The 26,083-nt window shown below is 33.1% G+C and overlaps 1 protein-coding gene across 1 annotated transcript in view; it reads right to left on the bottom strand.

Annotated features, from left to right (window-relative positions):
• LOC111028584 (atrial natriuretic peptide receptor 1) overlaps positions 1 to 26,083 on the bottom strand; it is a 284,757-nt gene continuing 258,674 nt past the window's right edge. Inside the window, exons 16-21 of the mRNA XM_022307288.1 lie at positions 23,424 to 23,573; positions 14,042 to 14,234; positions 13,790 to 13,964; positions 4,328 to 4,426; positions 1,656 to 1,747; positions 1 to 307 (exon numbers count right to left, since the gene is read on the bottom strand). Of these exons, the coding sequence (XP_022162980.1) occupies positions 92 to 307; positions 1,656 to 1,747; positions 4,328 to 4,426; positions 13,790 to 13,964; positions 14,042 to 14,234; positions 23,424 to 23,573 (925 nt within the window). The 3' untranslated portion in view covers positions 1 to 91. The remainder of the gene's footprint in view (positions 308 to 1,655; positions 1,748 to 4,327; positions 4,427 to 13,789; positions 13,965 to 14,041; positions 14,235 to 23,423; positions 23,574 to 26,083) is intronic.

Genomic DNA, 26,083 nt, shown 5'->3' with positions numbered 1-26,083 from the left:
GTGACTATAATAATAATAATATAATTATTTATATGTATGTATATAAAAAAAAAAATTTTGAAAAAAATAATACTAAATCGGACGAATATTTTTAGCCGTTGTCGCCTTGCAAGAGCGGCGTGGACGCGCTGATATTGTTGTGGTTGGCTATGCTGTTGGCCACGGACTTGGTGGACGATGACCCGACGCTGTTGGCGGCGTGCATTTTCGAAAACGACCCGATCGGTTTCACAGGCAGCACAGGTGCCATTTCGGTGGTTGGAGTTTTCTCGCCCAACAGCCAGTACGTCGTTACTTTTCCTTTTCCCTGTGCAAGGTGGAAATAGGAAAAAAAAAATTGTTTTCATTAGTATATGGTGTCTAGCCGTGAGTGTAGGGTTAGAAGGTTAGCGTATTTTAGGATTTATTGACCCATGGAAGGAAAAACTGACAGTTATAAATAATATTAGGTAGGTACCTTATATTTGATGGATAATCAGAATTCAGAATATGTAATAAAAAAATGAGATGATTTTATGAAAAAAAATATAATAGTTGTGTAATGTTTATTTACAATGTATTATATTATTATAACTTGTGCTATACGCAACTGTAAATATGTTGTACTAGGTAGGTGCTAAGGTGATTATTTGTAAGGTATAGACCCTCCTTTTCTCGAAAAGTACTCACTTATTAATGTTTAGGGAAATATTTTTTTGTACAAAATACTAAGTCATTACAAAACAACATTTTTACTTTTTAAATGACACGTTTGATTTCATATTTTAAGCAGAATATTTTGTTGAGAATTTCAATGCATAAAAAAAAAACGAAATTTGGACGTGCAGTTAAGAAGTATTGAAGGTTATCACGAGTGCAGTTTAGTACAAGTCCACTATACTCAGCTCATCTCAACTGCATAAATAGGTAAGTACATACTTGGATATGATTTAAAAATTATGAAACATATTAAAAACAAATTTAAAAAACGTTAATGCTTTTTGAGAAGATTATGTTTATCGTTAAAAATTCACCATATTGTTTAAACTATTATATTCGATACTCAACACAATATATTGGTATTGAATGACCGAGTGGTTGTCAAGACCGTTGTATAGGTTTTAGGTAAATTCTTTAAATACATCAAAAGACAAAAATGTACTTGTTATACACATATAAATATATAATACCGTGGCACGCAGTATTAAAACATTCTATTTCTTTATATTATAGCAATACTTTTGGTAGACATTTCTGTTTTCATTGCTGTGCCAGCCATGTTTTAATTAAATTTAAATACGATATTGGCAGAGGGATAAGTGTATTTATTATACATTAGCACAGGGGAATAGTTATAACCGATGCGGTATTTCATCACTGTAACAATTTGCGGTTGGGTGTGTATGTGTGTGTGTGTGTGTGGGAGGAGGGGGGTGTTGATTGGAGGATTACACCTCCCCCCATAGATACAACCTCTTGCTACGTCACAGAGTGATTCCGCCTGTCGTCGTTTTTTTCAGCCAAAGTAATAGTATATATGCGTAGGGTGCAGATGATATTATTACACACGCACATATAGGTATAACATATAATATATATATAAGTAAAACCCAAGACGAGGACAAAAATGACGCCTAATGGATTAGAAAATAATGGACCTAAATCCGTTTCCTCACCTTCATCTCGATTTCGCCTCTGAGTTCCAAGTCGAACGTGCCAAACGTGTCGAGCACTTCTTTTGTTTGCGGGCTCACGTGGATTTTCAACGCTAGAAAATACACAAACACACGTTAAAAGTGTTATAAACTATATATATATATGTATGTGTGCAGTGTGCTCTACCCCGAACAATCAATTAATTGAGGTTTTCTCCCATTCAATTATTTTGTCCAGAGTGACGTGCGCTCAGAAAATCATATTTTTTCGTGTGCATCCGTATCTACTTTGATCGTGACCGACTAAAATATTAGATGTTCTATCCACAAATCTTATTGTAGATGTAATTTAACAATAAACAATAGGTACACCACTTGAGCTTTGTGGTAACATGTAAACCTATAAATATTTTTTCCATATGTAATATTGTCATTGGTTTATCGTTGCGGATATAACGGACTTTCACTTTTCCGTGTTAACCTGGCCAATATTTCATGCGTGATATTCGTAGGCATAAAATATCTATAAACGCGTCGGTACCTACATAATGAGTAATAATATTATGTATTGAGATATAATACGGGGTGAGTTCAACTGCTCAAAGCGACGTCAGCGAAGCATATTATTTTGAGATTACACGCAGTATTGCAAGGTTGGTCTACTCATTAAAGCCTATGCATGGTAAACAATAGCGATGAGAGCAATACGATTGTAACAAGACAATTTAAATTTGAATTTATTAACTGCGATCACATGGATCGCGAGGGCTTGTGCAAGACAGGATGTGTAACTATGTATACCAGTGGGTGGTTACCACACAGGATTGTTAACTTTGCCCCGAAATTCATGTACCTATACATAAAAAGCGTGGAAATCTTCAATATCTGCTCTATTGAATTAAGACTCGTGAATTACAATATATTATGTATATTACATAATATTCTATAATTGTCGTCGTGATAACACGCTTCAACGATCAAAGGTTTAGTCAACGATGGATTCAACCGAGCCAGTGCAGTTAAGTAATTCAACTTTTCTCGTTACAATATACCTACAATAGCTATTTCACAAAAAACCTTATGAAATATAGTTTTTAAAAATAAAATGTTTTTCTCTATATATCCTGTATAGTTTTTTTTAAATTCACCTCAGAAATGTGGGAGCCCATTGTGCCGCACCCTGTATTTGTATTAATGGTCGCGATGCGTTATGATATAGGTGATAATTTTGGGTTACAGGGAGTTTTCTAGACACACCGTCGTCAATGTCTCATTCGGATAACCTTTTGGATTTGAGGATTAATCATGGACCCGATGATTATGTTACCAAGCACCGATGTAGGTAAATATGCACACCAACCATATTTCAGACGGATCGGTTGGCATAATATGACGTGCACTGACGAACGAGTTCGGTGGGATTTGCTGACGTGCGCCAAATTGACAGATTATATGGAAAATGCTGTTCGACGGATAGACACACGCGCAGATTGAATGAATAATGACGTCGGTGTATTGAAAAATATGAACCGAAGTTAATTTTTGAGATCATAAATTATTTGAAGCCGGGATGATTTCTGACAGGTGCGGACTAAAGCGCATTTCAAAATAAAATACAAATTAGATACGTATACCCATCATCCATAGGTGCATTGCGTCTAAAAAGATGAGTTGTCATGGATGTTCGTAACGATAGGTATTGTGAATCGAATTTCTGCATCGCATTACACCATAATATTGTGTAGTCATCTACGATGAACCTTTTTATCAACTAATAAAACCGTTTGGCGTATTATTAAATACCTATACACATATTATGTGTACCGCAGATACCTTTACTCATATAGCGGGTACGTACAATTGATTTCGGTTTGCAGTAATTAGTTTGAATATATAGTATACCCGTATACAATATATGCAACCCCAATCGGAAAATATACGATATAGGTAGGTAGGTACGCAGTGAAAATGATAATAGCTGCTGCACTGTGATAATGTCCTATACCTATAGGTATACGTATTTTATATTATATTATAATATTATTATGTATAACATAATACGTCGGTGTTGCTCACAATATGTCGTACGACGGAATTCGATTATCCAAATTAGTTTTGCCCCTCGCAAATGATGTTATATATGCGTGCACAATGCATCTACAATTTTATGACATACCTCTACCTGTATGCCGACGAGGACAGAGGAACGAACAGCTTCGCCATATACGACGGCACTGCAGGATAATGACGTATGGGTATGGCAATATATATATATATACTTGATACTCGCGTATGTGTGTCGGAACGGTTCAATTGCGCAGTGCAAATAGGGAATTCGTGTACTTATATTATCGTATAGTTATTAGTTTGTACACCGCAGTGACCCAGTGACCGGTCTAGGGAGCGATCCGATTCAAATGTGCACGGATATACAATAATAATAATAATAATAATAATAATACAAATAAGTACCTATGTAATAATTCCCATACTATAATGTGTTCGAGTAGGTACCTCATGCGTTATATATAGTTTTAGATCATTTTCACGGAAACGGTTGATGCGGTGAAACGACGATAGGTACGCGTATATCCGTTTATTAAACGGATATTGTTCCTTTCTGGGTTAAAGCAACGGTCAATGATGTTTTCATTGACGTCGACGGGCAGAAGAATATATAACATAAGACATACCTTGTCCGTTGGATTCCATTCTCGAGGCTGTGTTGACCGTGTCTCCAAATAAACAGTATCTTGGCATTTTAAGTCCAACCACTCCGGTTACACAAGGTCCTATGGAAAGATAAAAGCACATGTTTTTCAAAACCATAGTATAGGTATTGTTCTATTACAATTTAAATTACAATTAATTGTTAAAAACTGAATGTATATTATCCAATCGGTGTGCAAAATAATAAATATGTATTAAAAGTGTATACGTTCAAACGTCGCAACTATATTAAAATATATTATTTTCTGTACCACGTGGTTCACTGTGAATCTAAAATTTTTATCGGTCATATTTTCAGAAAAATAACGTGATTGTAAAATTTGCATTTCACTCTAAATATTTTTTAGAAGGCCAAGGAGATCGAATTAAAACATAATACGACAATCAACAAGAACTATTGCAGCTCACCGAATGTCTAAAATATGAGATATTATTTTTTTAATAAATAAAAACGTGTTAAAATGTACGCCATTCAAATAGTTTAAATCCAGACGATTAAAAACAGAGCGTCAGAGCGATTCTTTTTCGGCGTCTTAATTTGATTGTTTATTTACGACTATCATTTTTATGAACCACCGACTACTATATTAAAATATCAGACAAGTTATAAAAACAACGCCGTCGTAAAAACTCCCAGTTTGAAACATTCAATTAAATTTTAATAAAAATCCAGCCGCGCGTGTGTATTCGAAATAAATTCGTATTCTTCGCAAAACGCCTCATATATATACCATCATAATATACCTAGGTATATATAAGGCGGTATAATATTATATAGCAAAATTTTATTCGAAATCTCGATCACTCGTTATTTTCGTGCACTCACAACTGCTGTGCTCACATAAGCGGGTTGTTTAACAACAAATACTGCAGTATAGTTATGACCGTATATTTTTTTGCTTATGTTTAAAAACCCATCGAATGATTATTTCACGCGAGATCGTCCGGACTCGTCGATATTTTATCGTGCTCACGACAACTCGTAAAATAAACCATAAAGCTGCACGGGCGTTTGCTTGGAATAATATTACGACGGAAGCTATCAAAGGGATCACACTATATATAATATATATTCTATACTGTGCCGGGCCGGCCGATAAACTACATCTCGGAAACTCGGTCAACGCCAGCGATATATAATACCTATTGTATATTTGCCTTTACGTATGACGTCTAAGCGTGTAAGTATAATATTATGACACTGTGCGGTCGAATTTTAAAACTTCTCTATATATTAATTACTAACTCCAGTTGGATATTTGAATTTCATCGTCTGTGCCAGCTAGATCAGGCTGATCAGCCGTGACTTACTCTCACGAATTAACAATGTTTACACTGTTAAGTACCTAGTATTGACAGATTACTCGAGATTACTGATCAGAGATCCCTTCAACAGGCGCACCACATTCGTGGACTAAAATATGTATCATTATAAATTCGAATCTCATTTTGTAACTGGGACGAAAACACAACACAACGCGCATCTGGTTATGAACAATACGCCCCCGCGACAGGAGTTCGACAACATCATATCTAATAGTCTTATGGTTTTTGAAATTCAAAATACACAATATTATATAGTTTCTACTATCTATCCGTCGAAAACATTTCCGTTTGATCGATCGTGAACGTTGATCGGCCAACATTCGAAAGCTTACATCGATGCTTCATTGAAACAAATCGACGAGTTAGAAATGCTTATTATTTTTCCACCCGATTGAAACGAACACGCGTTGCTCGCACACGATTGCTGCGAGTATTGACAGTATTGTAATTTATCACGAAAACGATTTTAACCCAATAACAGTGACACTGTTGTTGTCGTCTACAATAAAAATATTGAACATAATATACGTATCTCAGTATCTACACCACACGTACGCATCGATACAAACTGAAGGTTGTAATTTATTGAAGAATTTTTTTGAGTTCATAGAACGAAGCCGAAATGATATTGTGTTAACTTTTAACCGTATTGAGACCAAACTTTGCAGGTGGATACTGAAATATTCACTACAAAATGGCAAAAAAACAAAATGGCCAAGACACTGCATTGGTCTAACGGTCATCGCCAGCATTGAATTTAAAGAAATTTTAAAATTTTAAATACACCCAACGATTACGACATAGGTGCGCAATAATAATTAGCCGGGTCGTGTTTGTATTGTTATTGAGTTGCGGGCGAGTGGCGATAGACCTTATTTGGCCGGAGACCTTTTCGGAGCCGTCCAAACTTTGAACTATTTGGTGTCCGAAGCAAAAGTTTTACAATTGACATAGTTCGGACGGACACGTGTGCCATCTCCGACGCAGAGGATTCAAGATAAACAAAGACGGGAGATTCATATTATTATCATTCTGGTAATGCAAAAACCCGAGCTATTCTCTCTGCAGCGCCTGCATTGTAGTGCAATATAATATACAAGCGCTTCGTTATTTATCAGCCTTTTCAAAAATACTATTCGGATTAAAATATAATGCATTCACCATACGCGGCGTTGTTTGCCGAAACATTCCATTTGTATTAAAATATTCCTCAGAGGGTGTAAACTACACACACACACACACACACACACACACACACATATACATACGGTCATACATTATACATATGTGTACGTATGTATATTATATAGGTACACGCAACAAATGAACAGGAAACCGCCATTATACTTCCCCTGTCCGCCTGGTGTATATTGATAAATATATGTTGTTTGGTAATAGTTTTTCGACACGAAATCGATCACCGCGTCCGAAAAACAAACACGTTTGTCGGGACACGTGTAAACGTAAACAATAATGATTATATTATTATATTATTATACACACATGATTTCCGAAAACGATTCGGAATTAATGAGTTCGTACTGCGCAGGCGCGCGTCTGTGGAAAAATAACCTTACAAATACTTTGAAAACACCATATAGCTACCTATAATACCGGTATATTGCAACCAAAAGTGAACGACGTTAAATGATCGTTTTTGCTTTTATTGCAGATTATATGAGAGTCGCGGTTGATAGTCAAAAATTAAATATCCGCGTCATATTGTACACAGATTACACGTTGTATATTATAAATTAAGCAGCTGTTTTAAGTTATTTACAAAGAAAAAAAATATATACATTTGACGCCTGTGCTTAAGTCGTCAAGTAAACAAATCAAAATTGTTATCGAACGTTCGCGGAGGTAGATATACTTAATATCCGAAAGAGTACACTCTAGATGGGTTTCGTACAACTAACGAAATATTAAAATAGACGCAAGGTTTGGAGTAATTTTAGAAGTATTTTTTTCACCAATACATCCACTTACACAAATTCACATGACCCACTCTCCCCATCGATGTTTTAAAAAATGTTTGTTATTTCTATCATATGAGTATAAGTAATAACTAATAACCAAACATAATATTTCTACAACAACAGCAAAAAATATACTTTACTCTTCCAGCAAATATTTTAAAATAAATCAAAAAAAAAATTATTTTTGGAATGAGTCTTGCACAAGGATATAACAGCTGTTTGCAAACATTGATTAAAATTGGATCCAATTTATAAATTATTTAAAAATAATGACTACACGCTATAACCGTAGTTCCTATATGTATACATAGGTACTCATTGTATTATTTAAATATTATTTTTTCTATACTTGGAGAGCATTGTCTATTTTTTGGGAAGTCTTTGGGATTATTTCAGAAGAGCTAAGTCCTCTTATACTTCTTCTCCCAACCCACCTTCACTGAAAACAGTGACTTGGGCAATTATTTTTTAATAAATAGTATTATGATACCGGCGCACGGTCTTATTTTCCGGTAATATATTATTACGCTTGCACCAAAATCTATTTTGTCCCACATGATCACCCGGCTTGTAGATAAAAAATGTTTAAAAAGCGATTAGTATAATATAGGTAATACTAATAATAATAATAGTATTTTTTATTAATCAAATAATCGATATTATTATTATCGTTGCCGTCTTGCATCGCTGGCTCTTCAAGCTAGACGCTGACGATTTATTTGTCAACAAAACTGCAAGACGTGCGGGTGAAAAAAATTGTTCAGGTAAAAAAGTCATGACGTACACAATGTCTGCACAGTGTGCGTAAACGGAGGTATGACGACGTCGCCCTCGCGAGAGTAGACTGCTGCGCAGTGCAGCACACGAATATAATATATAATATTATTGTTATCATACATTCATATATACACATAATAATAATAATGATAATAATAATAATAATAATAATAACAATAATATGATACCTGCAGCGATATTTGTCGAATAGATTTGTGTGAATGTCGAACAAGCTGGGATTAGTATTATACGCGATCGCTGGCGGCACGTGCAGACGCGTCGGCAATAAAGAATTTAACGCGTCCGTATATAATATAATAATATAGTGTGTATATATTATTATACGTATACATATATACATATATATATATACGTTATTATGTGTGCGTATTGGGAAACGGGGGGGGAGTCAGCGGAAAGCTCTGCGTAGGAACGATTACCGTTATTGCCAGTCCCCGCAGCGCAGTCGCTGACAAATGAAAAACGCTTTGGCTGTCAATTTCATTTTCGGCTCCGTCGGCGCGATTATTTTAATTTATTTTTGTTGTTGTGTTTTTTGTGTGTTTTTTTTTTATTAGTGTCTGAAGAGCTGCTCGGGCAATTCTTTTCGAAGGCAGCCTTTGAAGGACGTCGAAGCGGGCGATCCAATATCACTGCGGCAGACGTATCGCGCATCATTCGTAATAATATAATATAGTAATATATACGCACTGGAATGAATCTATAGTATTACATAACATATACATTTCCCCCCCCCCCACCCACCAAACGAATGATTTTAATTTGCATCAGATTTTTAGAGATGTTTTGTTTCTTAATACTCCCCTGATTCGGATAACGGCGACTCCAATATACCCACACAATAAATAAGTGGTTCCCTTCGTGCAAGCAGTATAGTAATAACGATTAGATTTTCCTATACGAAATTGCGTACTGCGGTCTCATACGATATTTGTAGTGCTTTGAAACTGCAGTGTTAAAACCTTTCTTTTTTTTTCAGACCACGAGAATTGAATGCGAAAACGAATAGGTATATATGGCCTGCGGTGTATATATATCACCGAAACGGGTAGTATTATTCACACCCGAGCATCGATAGATGGTACTGAAAAAAAGGGAATCGGTTTTTGTGTCCTCAGGAAAATATAAACATTTGTCTCCCTTTGTCGTGGTTTTATTTTTTCTGCGTGCCGGCAGCTCGTCCGCAAACAGAACTCTTGCTGCATGTTATGTATAAAACAGTATACAGGCAAAGGCCAATTCCGGAACGGCCCAAGGATATTATTACGCCGAGGGATTTCACGATTTCTGTGTCGTACGATACGGCTTTTATCGCCCGACCAGACTTGCCACGCCGAAGAGGGTAAAATGGTGAGCCGAAGAGCAATGCAGGGTAATAATATATTGCTCTTAATACGCGAGACAATAATTTATTATTCATTGGCGGTAAACAAAAAAAAAAAACTCAAAACATAATAATAACAACGGACGTTAACAAAATGTTAAGTTGTGTTCATTATTTCGAACTTTTTTAAAAACTGATTTTCTTTCATAATATTTTCGTGTAGGCGGTTTACAATATTTCTTTTATTTTGTTTTAAACTTAAGTAGATAAATCATTATTATTCAAACATGGTGTGATGTATTTGGATATTGGTTATACTATTGTACCAATAATCATTACAATGTATTTTTGTATAATCTTATAATTTAAACTTTTACACTTTGTAAATAATTAACTTTTATCAATTCAATGTGATTAGTCTTACTTGAACAAAAAAAAAAAAAAACGCTTAAAAAGTATTTTTCTTCAGAATGTGAAATTAAAACCACTCAATGATTGTCGTTGAAAAACAGTTAGTACGAGTATATAATTAATTCTAAAAATTAAAATCATATTAAATTATTTATATTATTGTGTCAGAGGCAGTAGCATTAGTATCTGGTGTTAGAAAAAATCACTTTGCATTGTCTTCGGATGGACAAACATTTTGTATCTTAATTTTTTTAATGTATTTTATTATGTTGCAGTGTTGCGTATCAATTTTGAACGATTTCTGATATAGGTATGGTGCAAATGATTATCGTGGTGCACTGCCAAAGAATTAGCGGGTTACTGTACATTTTGAACGGCAATAATTATCGAATGCCACTTTAAACACCCACACCCACACACACACACACACACACACACACACACACACACACACACGCGATGCTAATTAACGAGGTTTCGATATAGTGATATAAACTCGGCCGATACGATTTGGCGCGTGCAAATCTCCGAGGGGCAGCCAAACAACCGCAGTTTACTTTAGGCTTTTAAATATTTACCTTTTAAACCTATTACCATTATTATAATTACCATTATTATTATTATTATGCCTTTTAATTCCATGGCGTTTTATATAGGTACGATTGTACACGAGAACATTTCCTTTGCACCGACCACTGGCGTAATTAACACGTGTGCAGTTTTGTGTAGGTACAACAAAAGTTTCGACATCCATTATTATAATAATGTTACTACGACACAATCGATAAACGTTATATAATACGATGATATTGGTTATTGAATGTCATATTGTGTGGAACACAAAGGTGAACATATTATTAAATTATTACCGTGCAAACAGGACTTTTGGGGGTTTTCCCCTCATAAAAAAAAAAAAAAAACAACAACGAGGAGTAATAATTAATTTACTCAAACTTTGGTAATTTTTGCCACTGAAAAAACGCGCAGCGCTTAAAACGAATTATTATCAATTACAAACGGGGTTTCGACTGCACGCGAAAGATTATTATTTAAATCCGTGTACTTTAATTGCATAATATTGTTTGTTTTTGTTCGTCACGGCGGGTTTCGTCGGCGACATTATTCGCTAAACGATTAAAATCCGTTGTTCCGACTCGGGCAATGATTGCTAAACGAAGACGGACTTCGACGGGGCTGAGTGCTTTTCTCGCCTCCGGAGTGCACTTGCAAATACTAAGAAATTAACGACGGTCGGACGTGAATACATTGTTTTAGTTATTCGTATTTTATCTCTTGCCGCGATCCCAGTGTCGAGAAAAGGCTGTATAATATTATGTCTTGGGCCTCGGCTGATGGTTTTCGTCGGGCCAAAATGCACATTATACCGTTGTACCCAATCAGCTGTGTGTAGCGCGGATATCAAACTAAAAGCAATCGATACATGTACGTGTCAACAGGCACAGAATGGCCGACACGAATGTGAAATAATATAATATTTGAGGTTGTGGCCCGGGTAAAAGTAATATTATGTAATATTTAATAAGTGAATTTTAGCAATTTTGCATAATCTTTGCAGAGAAAATAAATGCTCTACCCATTTTTTCAGTGCAAAATTATTCATGGGAATTCTCCAAATTTCATCTTAAATAATATTGTTTATGAAAAAAAATATTGACGCAGTCAATGCAGAAACTAAGACGTTTCATGTTGGTTTTCTGAAAATTAGAGATTTTGAACAGCGTACCGTTCAAATATTGTTCGCGCAGTTTGCGGTTGGTAATATTGATATCCTCATAATATCAATAAACTCTGTCATACACACCTAATGGTAATAATATTTTAGCTACATGCCTAAATTTTCTATATTAGCTTCCGATTATATCAAATAGTGTTCCACTACAGTTATCAAACTAATTAACATTATTGTTACGCACTATAACATTTTTAGTTTTTATCATCGTTTGAGTATCATAGCAGCTATTTTGAATTAATAATTACAATTTCAAATAATATATTTATAAATTATACATTTGATTCACTCGCAATGTTGAAGACCATTTTTAAGTCGAACAAGTTTGTCGATGCAATAATTATTGAATGCGTACTACATTGTCCTAACCGTTTATCATTGAAATTTGTATTGATGCAAATATATATTTATCTCTTTAACAATAATTATTACTACCGGAAGAATTATATTTCTTATTAATTGAAACTAAAAGTATACTATTGAATACTTTACTTGTTGTTTTCATTAAGTTATAAGTTACAATTTATCATTAAACAGGTATTAAGTATTCAAAATTATTCATATTTGCTTAATTAGTAGGTATTCTAGCTGCGACCCATCAGCATATAGTTAAATTATTGTAATACATATTACAATATTATAATAATGATTGGTTATTTATTGAATTTGCATTTTATGTATGCAATTGTCAGTTTAACGACAGCTGAAATGCACACAATACAATGTAAACACAATCAGATACTCACCTACATATAGTTACAGTGTTATACAGTATTCTTTTTCATATGCGGACTTTTTTAGACAAAAATAGCATGGATTACTCAAGAACTCGATAAACTCCCCGCGGAACTTGCGTAAAATACGAACACACACTTTATTATTTTAACGATTCTTATAATGTTTATATTTATAAACGATGCCACATCTATAATGATAACAATGATTTATTTCATAGACTTAAATTGTATTTTAATTATTTAAATTGTATGTACTGGTTTGATGTGTCTAAAATATATTAAAAAGGTAGTTTGATTTTAGTTGTGTACTCGTGTGCAGAAAATATCAATAACTATCGATTAACTTTGGAGTCATATTCTTCAAAATGTATTTATTTTTGGGAATGGTGTAATAACATCTCGTCTATATTGCTTATAGTAAGTTCAGATATCATTAAGACAGTGTATTTCGTGCTGGAAAAACTTTTTATCACTTATTATTTATTTGATGATCATTTTGTTTTTAAAGTTACATATTATAAGTCATACTCATATAGTCATATACAGCTAGTAGTATACATACTGTTCGCTCTAAGCATATAATATATATATATATGTTACGACTACAATGTTGAAACTATATATAATGTATATACAATTTACATGGAATAGTCTCTGTTCCTTATCGTTTTTAATGTTAAAACGTTGAGTCTTACATATTATATTATAATGCTACGTCCTGTGGAGTTTGCTTGGAAAATGGCTTAATACAATAATAATTCATATATATTTTAAGATAATATTATGTCTCGATCTGAAATTTTAGCAAAACGAGTTTAATATTATAGTTTGTAATATATTGCAGTTCAGTGACATAACATAATCGTGATCCTAAACTCGAGGGAGTTTGCTCAAGAGTGCTGACCCGGTGTGCCAGAAAAACGTTCCGGGAAGTTTGAAGTCACTGTGTTCTTTTATTTTCGTACAAATTAATTAAAAAATATAATCATCGCAAACGATGTCCAGTGGTTTACGACGCATCAGCGTGTACATGTACAGGACTTGTAGATATCGATGCGAAAAGAAGTATTAAGTCGCATAATAATAATATTATAACTCACCGGTGTGCATGCCGATACGCAACTTGAGTTGATCGTCTGGTCTGTGTTTGATGGTGAAACTGTGAACGGCTGATCGCAGAGCGAGTGACATTCGGGCTATTTCGCGGGCGTGTAAGTTGCCATTGCGAACAGGAAGTCCGGACACAACCATGTAAGCGTCACCGATGGTCTCTACCTGAATTTGAAAAAAAAACCGCTCAAAATATGATGTTGATGATGTTTTCGTACTAAATTTATATTTTTCGTGCTTGCCTTGTACACGTCGAAATTCTCTATTATTGAATCGAAACACGTGTAAAGATCGTTGAGTAGATCTACCACTTGAAGTGGTGTGCTCTCGGCACTCAGAGATGTGAAACCCACGATGTCACTGAAGTAAATTGTCACGTTGTCATAAGTTTCAGCTACCACAGATTGTCCCAAAATCAGCTGACTAGCAACGGACCTAAAAAGTAAAAAAAAAATCCATAAACAAATTTTTCAATGTATAAATCAAAAATGTAAAAAAAAAACACTATTAATAGTTATTAGTATAATTCATTTGAAATCGTTTTTCAACAAAATCTCTTAAACCGATCACTTTTTGATGTAAAATACTTGTAGATCAATCTTAATTCTTAAGATAGATTTGTAAATTGTCTTGAGTACAACATTTTTTCCATCCAATACGACTCACTCAAGTTCTATTCTAAAATAATTATTCTAGGAATACATTTTTCAAATTTTACTGCTTTAATTTTTGTTCATAGTCGTGTTTCATAAATTAATATTGATACCTACGTAATATATATTTTAACAACCAAATGCAAATAGTTCTTGTTTAATTTTTAATTATTCAATAGAACTATATTAGTAAAAGCTTCAACTTTCAGGTCATGAGCATATATATTTTACAACAGGCACAAGTATCTTATTTGAAATTAATTTGACTTGACTTATTATGCCTTATAATAACTACATTATATAATGAAAATATATATTTACGATTGTAATATCATAATAATATTATATAAGTTCTTTAAAATCAATAACAATGAAAATAGTTATTGTTTTACTATTATTTATAAAACTTACGAATAAGGAACGGCGCCAGAGTATGATTAAAAAATAAAGTAAAATTGATAGTCGGCTGTGTGAGAGCAGAGAAGACATTACATAAATTATGAAATAAAAAATCTTATTGGAGAGGGGTGCTAATTGTTAGTATACACATATTTTAGGGTTACTACGTCGTGTATGAATTATTTCACTGATAATAGCACCTCCATGCATCCACGATATCTTGATATTATTTCTTACGGAACGTTACCTTTTATCAAGTGTACCTTGTTATGAGTGTATTTAAATATTTATAAACTTAAAATTACAATTGCTATTTGAATGATAATAATATTTAACAGACAATTTTGATGAATAAATGAAATATATATGTTCACGAAAGTTATATAAGTTTCCATTTCAATTGCTATTATAGTAGTATATGGTTTGCAGTTCATTAAGCATACAATGTCTATTAGTGACTATATTTGGGAATTTTGACCTAGAAATCATAATATTATTTGAAATATAAAATCATAAAAACGTATGTTATGTGAGCAAAATTATAATGTGCTTGTTAATAATCCGTAACCGTTATGAAAAGATTTGTTGTAATTAAGATTCATAAATATTTTTTAATTGAAAAAAAAATATACTTTTATGCTGAATATAAATGATTCATCGTTTTTTTGGTAAATGTAGATTACGATGTCAATCGTAATTAATTTAATCCTGATGAATCGTTGATAGTATTTAATGACAAATGTGATAAGTGATAAGGTCATGAGGATGGCACTTCATCGTGATGAAGGTAGATGAAGACAAATCATCAAAGCTTGAATTAGTTTGAAATACTGTCTGCAATTTTATAATAGTACCCCTTTTCAAATCCATTCAAGTAATCATTTGAATATATTACAGACTAGATAAAATGCGGAGTGAAAAATACAATTTTCTATATTAAACTAAAATAATAATAGGCGAAATTATTGCGATCAATAACTTGTACAGAGGCATGCATAGTATATTTACTGTTTTTTAGAGGAAATCAGAATTTGATTTATTATCCCGCGAAAAATTTTTCAAGTATCCCGTTGGTCCATAAAAACAAAAATAATGGATTCAATTTTACACTGTTTGGGTCAAGGTTTTTCATCGCTGTGGCTCATCGGAGTTTTTGTTAAAAGTATAATTTTTACACGTGCGTTATTGCTAAAATGTTTTGTGTCATCGTAAAGTTGTATCGCGCAGGAGTGTAGCAGTTGTACACTATAATGGTACTAGACGTTTCAATTGGAAAGTAAGATACAAGTCGCAAATAAAACAATACGTCACGGTGCCTACGTCATTGCATTAACTATACCTACCTATATGGGCGACGCGCGCCTCTGCTGTCTGTGTATATCATCGTCCATAGACACGGGGGCACATTTTATTATTTCCTATGTCGGATCTCAAAAACGGGTTCGATTAAAACATAAAACAAACAAGGAAATAATATGAGTTCTACAGACTGCAGGATGGTGTTCGGGTACTGTTTTCGATTCGCGCACAACTCGGCGCGAGCAGCCTGAAGTGCGTATTGCATTTAACGTTTCTGCGGTACATCTGAGAGGAATGACAAATCGTCATCGCACTCTGAAAAAAAAACGATTCGGAGCGAAGGTCGGTTTAATGTCTACTGTACATTATTTATGTCGTTTTTCACAAATTTCGAGTGATCATAAAATTAAATTGTGAATAACGATTAAGGGCCGCCGTGAAACCCGAATAGCTTCTGTGTAATTTGGGTTACCCGCTGGGCACCTGAAATGCAATATTAATGTAATGCCTACTAAATCTTTATGCATATAATTATACTGTACGTGTGCATGTCACTGAACTCCTCCTAAACGGCTGGACCGATTTGAATGCATTTTTTTGTTTGCGTTTGGGTGACGCCCTGGATGGTTTAGATTCGCAATTGGGACCCGATAGGTCCGACCCGGGGAGTAGCTCAAACAGGGATCTTAAGATTTACGAAGGAAATATTGGTTCATATAGTGTTGCTATTAGTTATAGAAGAAATATAAATATATTTATTAGAAATTGGTGTTTTTTTTTTTTGTTTATTGGTTGCCCGCAGTGGTTCATCGGGTATAGATCAGGTATAAGCAGGCGTATAATTGCATTTTCGCACATTGCCTACCGAGGTGGCTGAGTTGCACTTATAGCCGCTCATCGGCGTATCCGCAATTAAAATAAAAATAATAAGACATATTATTTACACAAAGTACTCAATCAAGCGAGGTCCGCAATCCACAGCATTTAGGCATAATATTCTGCTAGAATTATCACCATCGAGTCTCATATAGAGTAGGCATTTTCAACGAGGAACAAAGTGCAAGGTATCAGCTAGTTTCTTAGTTATTATTATATTATCTGCAGTAAAACTATCAGGTAAAAAAATAACAATGTTTGAAAAATGAAGAAAAAAAAGTGTTATCTCAGAAACGCTCGCTGTTTGGTAATAATAATAAGTTACATAATGAACAAGCAAGAGAGTCTTATTATTACGATATCGCAATATTAAATTATAATTTGGTTTACAATATTATTATATTGTATATTGGATTTACGTAATGGATAAATGTATAGGTACCTACCACGGTATCCGTAACAAAAACTTTCGGAATAACGTGATACTGTTGTAACTTTCGGGGCGGTTTGTTTAAGTTTGAACAGTAAATATCAATTTTAACAAAAGTTGCTGTGCAGAACGTATAGGTACGAAAAAGAAAATTGGTACAAGCAGAATCGGCAACTCGAATTTAAGAAACGTTATTCGCATGTCCTTCGGCTCTATAAATCCAGTGCGCAGTTGTGTACATGTCAACCCTCAGTGTTTGTGTTGTATTGTCGGAAGTATATTGACTTATTTTACGCTTTTTATTTTTAATGTTTCGCCGAACTCAAAATGTGTGGTGAATTATTTATCAATAATGTCTCGGCATTTTTGTGTTTAATTGACGAACAAATATTTTAGCGCCGTTCATATTTGCGTAGTGCTTAAACTCCGTTCTTTTCTACATCTATAGTGGCTTAACATGTTAATTTTTCACAAACAATCGCAGTATAATATTATTTGAAGCACGGGAAAAACTAAACAATAATAATAGTAATCATAGACCGGCAAAGTGAAGCCGGGCTTAATTATTTATCGTCGTACTGTTAAAACAATTATCTGCACTCATTATTTTTTCATTTTGGCATAATATTCCAAATCAATAGACATCTTCAACAAAACGCCGTTTAACAGAATATATATCCATATATATATGTGTGAACTCGAGCATTGTATTATCAGGTCGATCAATTTAAATAAATAACTTTAATTCGAATTCTTTGAACGAACTATTCGGGACCAGGGAGAAATCAAAAAGCTTTTACTTTTCAACATGTTCGGGGTCCATTCAATAGTGAATTTATTTATTTCATTTTTGGATCCATGAGAATTGAAATGTCTGATTATTTTCATCGAGAAATTTTCATAATCTTAATTTTAAAATATTTTTACTACCAGTTTAACAAAAATAAAAACAATGAAAACACTCATAATACAACAAGAACCAACAGTTTGTGTGAACGATCCATATACAGATACGAGTATTGTAATATTCGTAAGATATAATGTAGAATTATTGCACTTCACATTTTTTAGCAAATCAATTTTAAAATAAGAGATATGTATTTACTAGATATCACTTTTTAATAAGCCGCGAAAGTACTCCGCGAGTCAAATGTTATGGTACACTGTAAAAAATAAAAATGTTTGTAATTCTTATTTTTTAACAGAAAAAATACATCTGGTCGAACAATAGAGTTTCAAGTCCACACTTTTCATCATTATAATATTTTCCGTTTCGGGAAAATATTTTCTACACAGACGTTGCAGCCTTGCATCAAACCATAGAAGTACTTATTGCGATTTCGATTTGACACGGTAATCCATTGTCTTAGCGTTTTTCGATACACAGCAAACGATTGTCTTTTTGACAATAATGCCTATACAAAATATGTATACCTGACATAGTTGACTGTCGCCAAGTCGCGTAGCGTTCTTTGTCCCGCGAATATTGCGCAGCTCCCCGCTGTAGCGATTAAAACTCCCGTCTCGTTTATAATCATTTTCCCGGACGTCAAAAGGCTTCGGGTGTGGCGGTGGAAATAATACCGCGGCAGCGGATACGGAATTTGTCATATTTTTTTTTTTTGTTTTGTTTTCTGTTGTGTGCGCGCAAAATTAACTCGTCAACAAATCTTCGGTAGGCGGGCTCGTGTTTCGGACCGATCGAGCTTAACCGGCAATTCCTGCGAATCGACGTAGGTACGTCATCAATCATTTCGATACGTAATCGTAGAAGAGTTTCGTTTAAAAACAGTTTACGCGCCCTCCGCCCCCGACGTTTCCGTGTTGTATAGAACACAGAAAATCGTATATTATCACATTATTTTCGGAGGTTAACGACGCGCGAGAGATTATCTCGACACGACGGCGACGTGCGGATGCCGTACAGGTGCGCAACGATGGGCTACATATAATATGATATCGTGTTACTTTTGTACCCCGCCAAAGTCCGGTCGAACGTCGGACTGATTGCCGGATGGTCTTATGTCAAAGTTTTTTTTTTTTTTTTTTTTTTTTTACGTACGCATTATTAAATATTTATTTATATTTGACAGCCGACGACGGGTTCAATCGACGAGGTGTTTATGCGTTTAGCATCGCGTATAGAAGAAGCATCGCAATATTAATTGACAACACAGAAGACGCGTCTTGGGAATGATAATGTAACGTGATTGATGGCTGTTCGTTGGCCCGCAATTGAAACGTTCTATATTACAATTGGACGATCGCAGTGCGAAACGTCTTAAAGGAATACACTCTGACCGGGAAAATGTTACGCGAACCGAAGGCTGAAACCCTAATGTTCACTCTATATATATATATATAGATGGTAATGCAGGGAAATTAAACTTGGGCCATTAATATTAATAACACTAATATTAATATTATTTCACGCTATTGCTATGCTTTTATGTTTACTAGCAATGGCGATGATCATAATATTAGTGCGACGAGCGACCGCGACATGTCTACTGAACTCTTATCACTTAGGCACTTATTTTTTATTGATCATTAAACATCGCGGCTCACAGTGCCTGTTCTGTATATTTTACACATTGTGTTTTTTTTTTCTCAAACATTTTTGTATTATTTTCGTTTATAGTTATACGAATTAGGTCTTAAAAAAAAAAAAATAATAATAATAATTGGATATGTTTATATTGCTTTGCTGGTCTAGGGGACACAGATGAGTTGAGTACACATTTTTTATGACGTCAATGTCGCTTGTGTATTTTTCTGTATTGAGTTAGGATGTGTTTTACTATCTTGTGAATATTGCAACTCTCTGTTTTCTGTTATATTGATATAAATGTTTTGCTTTTTCAAGGTTTTTATTTGTTATTGGTCATTCTAAAGTTTCCAACAGTACGTATATTATACATTGCTCTCGTTTATCCATTCGATTTGTACTTTATGTATTCGATAATTGCAGGAAACTTAATGTTAAGGACGATGGTTAAACCGACGTCAGTTGTAGTCACTAATGAGTAATGGGTACGTTCTGTCCGCATTCGGTTCAAAAGTTCGCACGTCATTAAGTCGATATCGTGGTTAAAAGAATAATAACATTTGAGATAAAAATGACATAACTATCAATGCTGTCTACCAGATAGTCAGATTATATGACCATAAAAATACGATATTGAACTTTTTATAGTTAATCAACCCATTAGTAAAACGAGTTTTCCTTGTTTTCATTTTCCAATTATAAAAAAAATTCAAAAAAACGTTTATGACTGTGGTGATTTTGTTTGGGACTTAAAAATGTATTAACTTTACGTATCCGATCGATTCATTAATAAACGTTTAGACATTAATATTATATCATGGGTAAAATGTGGTTTTATTAATGTTAAATTATTGAACTAAATTGATGTAAAAGTATAGTTAGCATGTATATAGGTTGAATTTTGGAGTACTTAGCACTGCATGATTGGCTGAGCTTAACGGGAGAAAATGTAACCGCAATTGTGTTTTATAACAATATATTTAATTTGTTTTCATAATGATTTGCCAAGTAATTAGATTTGATTTTTTTCTCGACTGATACTCGCAACGAAATTTGGATTTAATTACAGTATTTCCGACGCCAAGTTCAGCACAAAATTATCTAAGATAAATTGCATGTTTTTTGTCGTCTTGAAAATAAAAAATAAACTTAATGAGGTATTTAATATACTATCATAAATTATTTTCGCGAGTTAATTTGGTGAAATATATTAAAATTTGAAATACGCGAATACTACAAAGTGAACAATAATGTTATAATGAGAGTATTCTGCTTTTGCCTAAATTAAATACATTTAGTAAATTTCACTCGAGAAATTGTGCGGATTGAATAGTTTTATAAAAAAAAAAATATAATGCTGCATACAAACGTGTAAATTGTTTGTTGTCTTTCAGAAAGGTATGACATTTTCTTTTACGTTAATTATTATTAAAAATTATTATTACACTGCGTTTATTCTGAACTATCATCACGAGAAATAATAATAATAAAACCCGTCACAACATCAGATCGTTCTGTTGACGGGAGAGAAAAAACTCGATCGATGCGGTAATAATATTGCCGCTATAATAAATAATTGTTGAACGTTTTAAAGCGCTTACAAATGATAAATGAACCTGTTACGAACTTAGGTATTATGAGGTTTTTCATCGTCTGGTTTTAAGAGTGGACTTTTATCCAGTGACCATCACAGCACCGAACGTCCAAGCTGACACTCCATTATTTAGTTTTTAAATTATTTCGAGAAATTTGTATTACTCTGTGGAGCTAAAAAATGTCCTCCGTTCTCTTATACGCCGCATCGAGTAAGTTTATTATGAATCACGGTTATCGATGAACAGACATAATTATTTAAGTTATTAACCACCATAGGTTATGATTAATTATTAATCCGACTCGAATTGCCTTCACCTACTAATTACTACTTCGAACATAGGTTACAATGATACGTGATTTATCGGACAACCATGATTTGTTAAACATTTTAGCTACCTATAAAAGTTGCGACAGTGCAGGTATAGGTATTGTAATAGCAGCTTGAAGACAAAACTTATTTCATGTTATTTATAGTAAGTTATTAATTATTAAATTACTCTCCTTGTGCAGATATATATCTGCGGTGATTGATATCCGTTTTGTTGGATATCTCAATATTTCGAAAGCGAAATTGTTACAGTTTTATAAATCTTGAATGAAAATCCTACATTTAATAGGTACGATGCAAATTATGTAATAGTTTGCTGCTTTTGTATAATAATAATTTATCCGAACCATTAGTTTAATAAAATACAATTTTTGCATAAATTAAAAGTATAATTTTCATTTAACAAATTGGAGTTTTAATATAAAGTTATGTATTTTTATGTATAATATATTGTTAAATGGATACCATAAACCATTTTAGGTAGATATTTAAACACTTTTTTAAAACTATTTAGACATTTTAATGAAATAAGTATAATAACATTTTTAATAATATCTTTATAAACTGAGAAAACTTTTTAAAATTCTATAAAATATAAGTTTTTAATGCTATTAGCCACGTAACATCATTATGTTAAGCTCCCTTTCTTTTACATATTCATAATAAAGGTTTAGTTTTAAAATTTTTAAACAATCAGCTTATAAAGTGACAAAATAAACGTCAAAGTACCTACTACAGTCGTCTTTATAGTTATGAACCATGAACTATATAGATTTTTGTACTTTTATACTTACAGATGAACAACTGGTAAACATTAGTATCAAAATATTATTATTATCGTTGTAATTGTAATGAACGATCGGTACGTAGAGATTTTGTATCCGAGTAAAATTAAAAAACGGGAAATCGGTACCTACTAAACGGAAATAAAAGAATAACTGAAACTAGTTGTAACATATTGTGACGTCAGCCATTGCGTTACTTGAACAGTAGAATGTATACAACGAATATAATATTTTGTAATATCGGATATACGGACGACACTATACCTATGACCTACTGCGATATTCATGGTTTCAAAAATTCGAAACTAATAAAACTTGGTTTTCGGTACAAGCGTAATACATAACAAATTAAATCAAAATTAAAAATACATAATCGTAATAAAAAGTCAAAACTATTTCGTTTGGTGGTTAACTTCCAGTGGCAATTCGGTATCGATCGATTCTCGCCAAGTTCAGTAAGAATTACTTATTTTTTATGAACACTAAAAACATAGCATGCTCATTAAACATTTAACGACAGATCTCGAATGAAGTCAGTCTTAAAAGCAAATTCTTATTACATGTGTCCGTTTTTTAAATCTATTACAACTTTTTTAATCATATAATGTAGGTAAGTAGATAGGTACCTATAACTTATTTGTTGTTATATTTATAATAATGAAAATGCTTTTCGCAAGGGTGTCGGAAAAATGCAATTAATGTGTACTTACTTGGGGAGTAATTGATATAGTAGTTCTTCGCATTTTCTTTTTTCTTCCAAATAGTCTGCAGTTCTTTCTTCGACCAATGCTTCTAGATTGTTGGCATACTGCTCCATACGAGATAACAAGTTGTCAAGAATATTGTTGCTTTCGTAGTCCCTAAAAAATAATAATAACAATCATTAAAAAAAGACCTAATACTTTTAAACTTGAGTAACAACGGTGTAGTTATATTTTGAATCAGTCGTCGATGGTTTAAAATGTAAATAATAATATTATATTAATATACAATTATTTATACTTAAACATAAGCAGTCTAACAATTTAATATGGATACTTATTGAATATTGAGTAGCACGAAATTGATATTATTGGAGATTGAATATTTCTTTTGATTTAGTCTCGAGTGAATTGTTGAAGACACTTTCAAGGAAACAAAAAATAAATAAAGAATGATCTATTAAACTATTATTTTTGAAAATTTAAATTTATTTTATGGAAACATTTAAAACAGGAGAGAAATAACTTTTATCTTCAATAAGATTATAATATTTTCAATTGGACTGTATGCAATTGTACAAAAATTGTGACTCTTCAAATATTGAAATAATTTACAACATATTCAGTATGAGGTTAGTAATATTCCTATCAAATAAAATAAATACAATCATTTTAAAAGCAGTTGTCAGCAATAATGTTCTTGTGTACATTTACAAACCGTTCAACCATTTTTAAACTATGTTAAGGATTTATTTATGGTAGGTACACCATACTACAGATAATATGATTGACATATTTTTTATTTTAATATATTTCTGAATTTCGCAAAATAGCTATTGGTAATATTTTATTGAATACCAATTTATAATATATTTCTAGCGTAAATCGCTAGTCTGCGAATTTCATTTGGTCGGGATTTTTATTTGATTCAACGATGAATTTAAAGGTTTTACATTTAAAACGAAACCACATACATGCCATGAAAATAATCACGTTACACACAAAAAATATTTATTCTGAGGAATAAAATGATTAGGTTCATATTTCCGTTCATTATCAGACTATGTTTTTTAACGCAATCAATTACTTTTCATAGTATTAAAGTAATGCACTAATATTACAATGCGTTCAGCTAATTAAATAAATATATCATATTCCGAGATAATTTTCTGAAGGCAAACCAAGTAGTCTTAAAAATAAACTCTATATTTTAGTTTTACGTGATGGTCTTATAATAAATGTACAAGAAAAGATAATGAGTAATAAGTTTACTTATATGTATAAGTATTAATACATTTAGGGTATGTAACAAGCTAAAAAAATGACAAATTCTTGATTTACTTTATTTCTACGACAACATTGATGGAATTATAAACTAATTTTATTGACTTAATTTACGGTTAAATTCAGTAATTATATAATCGATTTATGAAACTAGCGGCGTGTAGTAAAATTTAATTATTATAACAAATTTGGTATTTTAATATTATAAAAAAACGTTGTTGTCGAACAAAATAACTTTTAGTTGGATTTATCGACTTTAACTTTAATGATTAATGTCGAAAACCGAACGATAATAAATAAAAATATTTTGTTATTCTTTTAAAACTTTAATACATACATATTTTTATATGATTGAAGTTGGACGTCATTAAAGAGTGTGTGATACCTACCCAAACCTTCAAACTGGGCAAATTTATTTCCTCGAGTATTTCAAGTGTAAGTTATTTGAATATAATCCATTTGGGGGCACGACCACGAAAAAATTGCTGTTACGGCTGCGGTCAATAAATTCGCAGTAGAGTAAAAAAATCGAGATATAATTTTTTCACACATTTTCGTGTTAATTTTCAAACCCACTCCTTCTCGAATTTCATCTAAGATGACTTTGCATTTTCAATTATTCAATGCGTTCCTATGGATATCACGTGGCTTTTATGCTATTTACTTTTGAAAAACTCCGGCACCCTTCGCTAACAGTAAACCGATCGTTACTGTTGAAAATCTCACAGTCGCTTGTCCGAGTTATGTAAGTCGTACGTGACTTCTAAAGGTGTTCAGCCCCCCGCGAAACGGGCACAGTGTCGGTGTAAAAAAATAAAGCCGCCTTTCCGCCTAAAACCGTGGTAATTGGTTCACCCCGCCGTGATGGTTATAGTAATTTATCTACGAAAACGCCGGAAAATCCGCTATCGCGTTTCCGCTCGCAGCAGATTTTTATTGCCGTGCCCGGAACCCACGCGCCGAAAGATATTATCTCGTCAGAGACCGAAGGCGAAAACCGATTGTAAACGGGTTTCATGCTCTATAATTTTTATACAATATTATATAATATATATCGTTAACTATTGATAATATTGCGTTCGTCGGACGTCGTTTATTAGAGCAATCAGTCTCTGACAGCATGGTCGTCGTATCATTGTTGTAAGGCTCGTGGAGTTAGCCGATGGGTACAATTATAGAACTCACGTGACCCACGTGAAACGTGCCCCCCACCGATGTACCCACGACAGCAATGAGAATGTATTTTTTAGCCCGTAAGTAGTGGGTATGTGTGCGCGTAGTGGGCATGTTCAATAACTATCATATTCCCGGGACGATTTTGAGAAATCACTGTACATGTACCAAGGGCGATAATAATGTTTTTAATCAAAAAAAAAAAAAAAAAA

The sequence above is a fragment of the Myzus persicae genome, unplaced genomic scaffold (assembly GCF_001856785.1).
Source record: "Myzus persicae strain clone G006 unplaced genomic scaffold, MPER_G0061.0, whole genome shotgun sequence".
Taxonomy (NCBI): Eukaryota; Metazoa; Arthropoda; class Insecta; order Hemiptera; family Aphididae; genus Myzus; species Myzus persicae.
This window is presented reverse-complemented; position numbering and strand designations above follow the sequence as displayed.